The sequence below is a fragment of the Bison bison genome, unplaced genomic scaffold (assembly GCF_000754665.1).
Source record: "Bison bison bison isolate TAMUID 2011002044 unplaced genomic scaffold, Bison_UMD1.0 scf7180017864527, whole genome shotgun sequence".
In the NCBI taxonomy this organism is placed as follows: domain Eukaryota; kingdom Metazoa; phylum Chordata; class Mammalia; order Artiodactyla; family Bovidae; genus Bison; species Bison bison.
In genome coordinates, this window is record NW_011495078.1 from 11,698,038 (window position 1) to 11,707,681 (window position 9,644).

A 9,644-nucleotide genomic window follows, 5' to 3' on the forward strand; every position below is an offset into this window, starting at 1 on the left:
CCATCCTTAACAACTCAGACAAGTGGCTCAATTGAGTGAACTCCAGTCCAAGTAGCAGTCCTGGCTCCCCTGTTTACCAGCTGTGTGACTTAAGACAAGTTTTAGCCCTTCTGTGCTTCCATTTCCTTACCTGCAGAATGGGTTTAATAAGTGTACACACTTCACAGGGCTACCGAGGGATTAATGAGATGATCCGTGTAAAGTTCACAGAATTGTGGCTGGCACATAGCAAGTGCACAATGCATGCTTGTTGCTGTTACTCCCCGTCCAGAGTGGGAAAAGAGTCATAATGGAATGGAAACATTATTAGTACCCCCTTTTCCCCACCCACCAAAAAAAGGCCAACAGGGAGATAAGGCCCTGAAGGAAGCCTTCTGAAAATAATCAAAAGTTGACTGTGACTATACTGTCCGCCAGCCTGTGCTCTGCAGTTGCCGACAGTGACCTTGTGTTATGACCCATGCAGGCTATGGCCACTCGGACGCTGACGTTCTCCACCAGTCGTTACTTGAAGCCAATATTGCTACTGAGGTGTGCCTGACGGCGCTGGACACCCTCTCTCTCTTCACACTGGCGTTTAAGGTTTGTATTGAACAGCTGTTCATGGTCAGAGCCTTTCTGAAACTCATTTTTTGCTTATTTAGCTGAATCAGCAAGAACTTCTTAATGTTGCAGTTTTACTGCAGCAACTGCTTTTGCCCCTGTAAGGAAGCCATTAATCCTTAAATTCCTTTAGCGAAAGCATTCCACAGTTAATGACCCCAATTCCCTGAAATATAGTACAGCTTAACTCTAAGCTGAGCGCCGAAGAATTGATGCTAATAGAACTGTGGTGTTGGAGAAGACTCTTGAGAGTCCCTTGGACTGCAAGGAGATCCAACCAGTCCATTCTAAAGGAGATCAGTCCTGGGCGTTCTTTGGAAGGAATGATGCTAAAGCTGAAATTCCAGTACTGTGGCCACCTCATGCGAAGAGTTGACTCATTAGAAAAGACTCTGATGCTGGGAGGGATTGGGGGCAGGAAGAGAAGGGGACAACAGAGAATGAGATGGCTGGATGGCATCACTGACTCGATAGACATGAGTTTGAGTGAACTCTGGGAGTTGGTGATGGACAGGGAGGCCTGGCGTGTTGTGATTCATGGGGTCGCAAAGAGTCGGACACGACTGAGCGACTGAACTGAACTGAACTGGTCAGAGTGTGCTGCCTGCTTGCAACTGGTGGACACAGGCTTTGGCGAGGTTAACCCTTGGCCAGATGAAAGCATTTACCAGAACGTGGCTTTGCTCTGCCTTCAAGGATGATAAATACAGGAGCCTAATCAGGCATTTCTGCCTTCACTGTCTTTAAACATATCCAAATGTGGTAGCAATTAAAATTAAATGTTTATATGTAGAGGTGTATGCTCAGTTTTGTCCAATTCTTTGCTGTCCCATGGATTGTAGCCTGCTGGGCTCCTCTGCTCATGGTATTTTCCAGGCAAGAATACTGGAATGGGTTGCCATTTCCTACTCCAGAGGATCTCCCCAACACAGGGATCAAACCCACTTCTCCTGCATTAGCAGGTGGATTCTTGACCACCGAGCCACCTGGGCAGCCCATACGTAGAGGAGCAATACGTAAAAACACGTTCACATTTTCAATTTTTTTTATCTGTTACTAAGTTAAGTGATAGAAAACATTTCAGGCATAGAGAATAAAAAGTGGTCTTGGTCTTATCTTTAAGTTGTAGTGAGTCACATTCGCACAGGTAAAGACAGTCTCTTCAGCCACTCTCGTTTTTGGGGACCTACCCCTTCCCATTCTTGCTCAGTAACTGCTTAGGTTTTCAGGGAGACTGAGTTAGTATTAATATTCTCTGAATATGAAAACAGCATGTTTATTTGCAAGGCAATTTGGGAAACATACCCAAAGGCATTCTGTACTCGTCTTCTTGTGAAGCACATTCCCTTATTACACAGAGTAAAGATAGTTACTGGCCATCACATGGCTTTATTATAATTTACCATTGCTCTTAGCGTTCTTGCTACCCATGTCCCCAGGAAGTGTCATCACTAGGAACCCCGCCGAGAGATGAGGAAATGGTGAATCCCTAGGATGAGGATGGGGGCAGCCGTGTCTTATGTGGAGCCTGACCCCAGCGGTTCTCAGTTGTGGGCCCCCAGCTGGCGGCAGCTGCAGGCCCTGAAGCTTTGTTAGAGGTGCAGGTTCTTGGGTCCTGCCTGACCGAATCCAACCCTGGGAGTGAGACGTAAACAGTACGGCTGAGGACCACTGCTGTACTAGAACCACATTTTGAGCCTCTTTCTGTTTTCTTTCGGAGATTTTTAAGTAACAGTTCTTATGTAAGTAGGCAGTGAAATTTGTAATATATTTGCCCCGTGCATATGTATCCATGCTAGCTGATAAGCTCAGATGCATCTGTAAGGTCAGAAGAGCAGTTGGGACGCTTTCTTCCTCTGTCTCCTGGGCCCCAGCGTGTAAATGAGCAGGAAGCCCCAGGGCTGCCCAGTAGGTGTGGTCTGGCCCCACAGGCAGGTGAGCGCACACGCAGCACAGGTGTGGTCTGGGAGTGTCGTGAGGTCAGTGACGGTTTCCTTACTACTGCACAGCCTGCTTTAAATCACCTGCTTCATATGAAAGAAGAGCCTTGGTCAAGGTTCCCAGGTCTCCAGTGTCTGACCACTGTTAAATTAACTAACAGGTTCTGACTCGAGAGAAACAACATCTGATGGTCTCTGATGACTGATTGTGACGTTTGTTGGGGGACCATCTTTGAAAAAAATCACTTCATGTCTCCAGACCTAAGATAATCTCATTTGTAAGACTGAAAAAGTAGGATCTGCCTCCCAGGCTGTTGTAAGTTACAGCAAGATGACCCCTGGAAGGGCCGAGCACTCTGCTGATACAGACCGGGCTCCAGGACACATGGGATCAGGCCGTTGTACAGAAACACTGTGGGCTTCAAGCCCCAGCCACACCGTTAGCCAGACGTTAGGCCTTGGGCAGGTCTCCTTGACATCTGTGGGCCCCGATTTCCTTCCCTAGAACATGCCAGTTATGCCTACTGTGTCGGGAATTGATATGAAGTACCCAGAAACATCTACCCTGTGTTTGGCACGCAGCAGGAGCTCAAATGTTGACTCTAGTTTAGCAGTAAGCACTTTCCGCTGTGCTCATGCCTTCCTGGTCCTCAAAGTAAAGGATCTGATTCCTCAGACACACAGGCAAGGTTGCATTTTTGGGCTGAGGTGGCCTCTATCAAGGTCTGTATGCCTCTCTGCAAAAATCTTTGTTTAAAGCTCAACACATATACACACCCATTAAAAAATGGGAAGATGGGCGAATCTTATGGCCTTAAAGGATGTCGTGGCAAGCAGTAGATTCGCAGTAGTACCCAGCCTAGGTCCACAAGGCCCACTGGTGTAGCAGGCCCTGGGATCTTCCTATGTATATATTTATTCAGCTGAAGCATCACGCAGAGCCTATCAGAAAAATTAAAGTATTACATTGAGTTAGCTGACATAATTGTTTGCAGATAGTCATCTTCGACAAATGGATCCCCATCATTACTGAGCCTCTTAAATCACCACATCTCATAAGTTGCCGAAGGCAATCAAGAAATCACATTCTAAATGAGAGGAAATGTTTGAAAAGATTTAAGCCCTGAATCCCAGTTTATTATTATATTAGCTTCCTGCTGTTTACTGCCTTCTGTCTTCAGCGTCAGTCCTCACTATAGCCTAGCCCATAGAGCTTCTTCTCCCTTTTACAGGTGAGGACATTGAGGATGAGAAGTGACACGTCAAGCCCTTCTTCCCTGCTAAGTCAGTCGTGTGCATGGGGCAGAGGGGTGGAGGGGGAAAGGAACTAAGCTGGGTGAGTGTCGAGGTAGTTGAATGACCTCCCAGACAGAAAAAAGGAAATGAGCAAGCACCGACTAGATGCTGGCACTGTGTGGGCACTTTCACATGGGTTATCTAATTCATAAAAAGATGTGTTTTGTAAACCAGGGTAGTTATATGCAGAAAAATACACCACTTGTCTGGCTGTTTTAAAATGTCTGTTAATACAGTCCCAAACCAATGCTAGGAAGATCCCCTGGAAAAGGGCATGGCAACCTACTCCCGTATCCTTGTCTGGAGAATTCCACAGACAGAGGAGCCTGGCAGGTTACAGTCCATGGGGTCAGAGTCAGACACGACTGAGCAACTTTCACTTGCAAACCAATGATAACCTTTAAATAGTTGATAATACTTTCAATATACTTACAAATTTAATCCAAAAACATATTTTAAGCAATTCCACATGGTGCCTTTTCTTGATTTGAGGTGCATGGTGGGAACCAGGTCGTGCTGAGAAGGATTGCGGTGCATGGCCAGGGTGGGGAGCACACGGACAGCGGGGGTCAGCTAGGGAGACTGGGGTCTGCTTTACACAGCCGTGAGCCTGGGGTTCAGGTTGTCTCGGCGACTGACGAGCCTATGTAACAGAGACAGCTCTTCTCTAAACTAGATGTTTATAATCAGTGTTTAAACGAAAATAAAGCTATATGCCTAGGAAGAACGGAGCTGTCTTAAATAACACAGTTCCAGATATCTCATTTTGGTATTCAAGGGTTAAATTGTTATCCTGTTCATGGCTCTTTAGAAATTCCTGATACTGCATGTTCGTTCTCTGAAAGGCCCATTTCTCTGAGGAGGCTGTGTGACAACAAACTTGAATCCACATCAGACAATTCCTGAGAACTGTTTGTAACCTCTGCTCCACCTTATTGCTAGAAATGCGTCATGTCTTTCTTATTGTTCTAAGATCTCGTCTAATTTTCTCAATGAAATTCTCCCATCTTCAGTAACATCTATAAGGAGATAAAGGTAGAAATGAGATCCTCCATTGTTATCTGTGGCTATTTATAAATGGAAAAATGAAGGTGATTTTTGTTTTGCCTTTTTTCCCCCCTTCTCTGGGTCTTTCTGAATGTTCAAAGATTTTTATGTTTAGTATCTGTTACTTTCTAATGAGAAAGAAAGAGACACACAAACAGAAGAAAATAGGAAGGTACCTGGTAAACTGGGGTGTATTCAGGATGAAAAGCCCTTCACCCCTTTAAATGAGCAGTTATGTATATCTTGGTGTGAGTTTTTACTCCGTTCTTCAAGCAACTTTTGCGATCAGAGCCCAGGAAGATTAAATCCTAAAAATGGGAAGCAAAAACCTTGACCAGAGGAGAGAGAAAGGAAGTTTAACTCCAGTGGTAAGAACTTGAAGACAGGCCAGTTCAGAACAAGACCAGAGGTCTTCGCCATTTTTGTACGAACCATCTCTCCCAGAAGAGTGCTGAGAAGATAAAAGCTCACATCCAGATTCACGCAAACCTTCCTCCAGCTGTAATGAGGAAGGGCTGCGGCTCCAGGGAAGAGCACTGCTCACAAACAGCAAAGCGTGTAAGCAGTTCCCCGAACACTGAAAGCAGCCTCTTTTTTTGTTTGTTTTTTCTAGTTGGTGAACAGCTGCTTGTGGTTGAGAATTACATCATATTCAGTTAATTAAGTCACATTTTCTGCTCATTAAATTGTTTCTCTTTCACACAATTGAATTCAATGCTGTATCTCAGTATTACATGATATAAAGATCACAGGATTCCAGGTGTCCACCAGCTGTGAATACACCTGTGAGTCACTGGACCTATAAAAACAAAACTTACTCCTTGAGTTAAACTTTTTCTCCAACAATAAGATGAGGTGAATTTCAAAACTATTATTTCAGCTATAATTTGCTCTGCAACAGAACTGGCCAGACATAAGTCATTTCTGCTCATTTCACTGAATTATAAGATTGGTTTCAGGTACTGGCCTCTGGACTTTTTTTTTTTTTTTAATGACAATCATTTTTGCCTACTTTTGCAAAATGTACGCACTCTCCCAAAAGCACGCCTTTCTCTTGATGGGCCTGTCTGTATTTGAAGAGGCAGGTCTCCAGTGTCACACACGTGTCGTGGCTACATGCTGGTCTCTAGCTGGGCAACACGTCTGTCTACTGTACGTGTTCAACAATCTTTGGGCGTTTTAGCCAGCCAGGCTTCCGCGGTGTTGAATCAGTGTGGATTTGCTGCTGGTGGGAGGAAATCATGAAAAACAAAGAGAAGAAATTAATGGTGGCCCTCTTGCCACTTACCGAACAAATCAGAGGGTGGATCAAATATTCCCTATGTGTGCTTAGCCGCTCAGTCATGTCCAACTGTTTGCAACCCCATGGACTGTAGCCTGCCAGGCTTCTTTGTCCATGGGGATTCTCCAGGCAAGAATAGTGGAGTGGGTTGCCATGCCCTACTCCAGGGGATCTTCCCAACCCAGGGATCAAACCCAGGTCTTCTGCACGGCAGGCAGACTCTTTACAGTCTGAGCCACCAGAGAAGCCCAGATACTTCTTATACTTGACCTCAAGTCTTCACAGCAGCTCAGTTTTAGGGTCACTGTTTCAGGGATGAAAAGGACCAGGCTTGGTTTACCTGCAAATCCATACACAGGAGTGTGTGCTAAGTCACTTCAGTCGTGTCCAATTCTTTGTGACCCCGTGGACCATAGCCTGCCAGGCTCCTCTCTCCATGTGATTCTCCAGACAAGACTACTGGAGTGTGTTGCCATGCCTTTCTCCAGGGTATCTTCCCAACCCAGGGATCGAACCCACGTCTTTTAGGTCTCCTGTTTTGGCAGGCAGGTTTTTTACCATTAGTGCCACCTGGAAAGCACACCTGAGAAACAGTGCCTGACCAAGGCCTGGGCGTTTTTGCCCTCACCAGACTGCCTGGTGGGTGACGCATGGCTTCACAGAGTGCCTGAGAGCCTGCGGTGGGCGAGAAAACCCAGCCGTCACTGATAGGGTATCTGTTTCATAGACCTCACTTCAGTACTTTTCCAGCCCGTTCATTAGCCGATACCTGTAACGACTCTTCTCTGCTGGAACTGAGGTGTCACAAACCTTACCTCTGTATCAGTTGCTGGGCACAATAAAAATAAGTCAATAAATGAAGCCCGGTCAATACTGAGATACTGTGGTCCTTTAAACCATATCACCGTTTGCTGTGAACTTTTAAAATTAGTCCCTCCCTTAGTAATAAAAGCATAAATTTATTGATAAGCTTATTTGTCCTACAGGAGACTTCTGTGCTCTCCTAGAAGGTTTCTGGCAAGTTTGTTTAAATTATAAGTTGTCCTAGTACCTGGAAAATGTAACCTTTGAGGCTGGCAGTTATATGAAACCTGTTAGCGATGTCTGGCATGTCTCACTGACCAGGCTCTTCTCCTGTATTTTAAGAACCAGCTCCTGGCTGACCATGGACATAATCCCCTCATGAAGAAAGTTTTTGACGTCTACCTGTGTTTTCTTCAAAAACATCAGTCTGAAACGGCTTTAAAACACGTCTTCACCGCCTTAAGGTCACTGATCTATAAGGTACGTGGTCTCATCAGGGGAGGTCGTCCTCGATTGTCACCTGTTCTCCTCTGTCCCCCCGGGGCTGAAGGGGGCGCTAACTAACCTCTCTGGGCCCATTTGCTTCCTCGTGTCCATCTAGTTTCCCTCGACGTTCTACGAGGGGAGAGCGGACATGTGTGCGGCCCTGTGCTACGAGACCCTCAAGTGCTGCAACTCCAAGCTGAGCTCCATCAGGACCGAGGCCTCCCAGCTGCTGTACTTCCTGATGCGGAACAACTTCGACTACACCGGCAAGAAGTCCTTTGTCCGGACCCACCTGCAGGTGCGTGCACTTTAGCTTTCAGGACACGTGTGCCTTGTGGAATTCTGCTTCCGCAGGAAGGCCGTGCATGTCGACGTTTACCAAGTTACCTCAGTGTGAGTTCTGAACGGTCTGGCAGCAAGACAGAAAGCTCAAATGTCACATTTACTGGTTTGGTTAATTTCCTCCTCCACGTTGTACGATTTGGGCCCAGGATGTGTCTCTGTTGGTAAATTGACATTTAAGTATTGAGTCAGTTCTGGACTGACTGAAATTAGGCTGAGTTAGGACGTACAGAACCCATGAGAGGATTCCTCGCAGTAAACATCTCAGGTAAGACACAGAGAGCCCAAAGTAGTCCCTTTCTGTCGTCCATCTGTCGACACACCTGCCATTTCTCCAGAGTTAAAATGCGCCAAATTCCCCATCCTGTAAACTGCCTGACACTAGGGGCTCAGGTATTTCTGTAGACCCTCTTTTTCTACAAACACACAGGAGTGCCTTCTCTGTCTCTGTACTTATTCCTTTTTGAAAACAAGTATTTATCGTTTGCAAACTACATGCTAGGATTCCTGGGTGCCGGGAGCAAAGCAGGACCCTCTCCTGGCCTGGACAGGGTGTTGTCATCCCCGGAGGACAGGCAGACCGCGAGGCTTCTGTGCCACGTGCCCAGGGCCGTAACAGGAGAATTTCAGTGCACCAAGGAGCAGGCCAGGGGCTTCCCGGGGGGTTGAAAGATGAACAGGGGCTTGGGGGTGAGCATGTTCCAGGCCCTGGATGAGAAAGGGGCCAGCCAGGGAGCTGGAGAAGGTCCAGACAGTAGGGTTGAGAATGTGGAGGCATCATTGCATATTCAGGGGGATCACCTGGACTCCAGACTGAGAAAGGATCGGGAAGTCGAGGCCTGAGCTCGGAAGACCTTGGGGAAACCATGTCAAGTCTAGGCCAGAGAGGATGGAGTCCTGGGTCAAGGAGAGGTTAGAAAGAAAAGGAGACTGTGTTAACAGTACTTGGTGACAGTACTTAGTACTGGCTGTGGTGCAGGATGGGGGGACAGGTCACAGTTTAGTTGAGTAACTAGGTCAAGGCAGTGCTAATATAGACCCCCAAAAGACAGATTCCCCCATGCCATGGTTAATATGTACATGTTTTAATAATAAATGCAGAGGGTCATCCACTTTTGAATACTGAGCCCATATAAATCCAAGCCAAAACCAAAGAAGTAAATAATAAGGTCTCCATGTCTATTAGAGAAGGTGATCCGTAATTATCCAAGTGACATGGGCTCATATGCTTCTCATTCCTCTACACTTGCCTCGTCACCATTTTGCTATACAAACAAAAGACGCAAGGAGAGCAGAGTCACCTTCTGGAATAATTCTTGGAAGTGGGAGGGGAATACTCAGACACTGTTTCCCACACTGGGGCGACCCCTGCTCGCAGGCTTCCCATTGCCCCATCCCCATGCACACCGTGACCAAAGTCAGAGGCCGAGCCAGGGGCATCACGTGAAGGTGAATTGATTAGCTCACATTTGTGTGTCCCTCAGATTGTTATTTCAGTCAGCCAGCTGATAGCAGATGTTGTTGGCATCGGGGGAACCAGGTTCCAGCAGTCCTTGTCTATCATCAACAACTGCGCCAACAGTGACAGGCTCATCAAGGTAGGTGGCCCTGTGCCGATTTACTTTTTACCCCCCGAGACCCGGCCTTATCATCTGGGAAACACACGCAGACAGACAAATCACAGCTGAAAGCCTGTCTTCCCTCCACCCTTGTTCCAGCACACCACCTTCTCCTCGGACGTGAAGGACTTGACCAAAAGGATCCGCACAGTCCTGATGGCCACGGCGCAGATGAAGGAGCACGAGGCTGACCCTGAGATGCTGGTGGACCTCCAGTACAGCCTG

General features: G+C 46.8%; 1 protein-coding gene across 10 annotated transcripts in view; it reads left to right on the forward strand.

Annotated features, from left to right (window-relative positions):
* DOCK9 (dedicator of cytokinesis 9) overlaps positions 1-9,644 on the forward strand; it is a 254,190-nt gene that overhangs the window by 171,904 nt on the left and 72,642 nt on the right. For all 10 annotated transcript variants that reach the window (XM_010831496.1, XM_010831500.1, XM_010831501.1 and 7 more), the window contains exons 39-43: positions 467-582; positions 7,315-7,452; positions 7,574-7,756; positions 9,285-9,398; positions 9,519-9,634. In XM_010831496.1, coding sequence (XP_010829798.1) covers positions 467-582; positions 7,315-7,452; positions 7,574-7,756; positions 9,285-9,398; positions 9,519-9,634 — 667 coding nt within the window. The remainder of the gene's footprint in view (positions 1-466; positions 583-7,314; positions 7,453-7,573; positions 7,757-9,284; positions 9,399-9,518; positions 9,635-9,644) is intronic.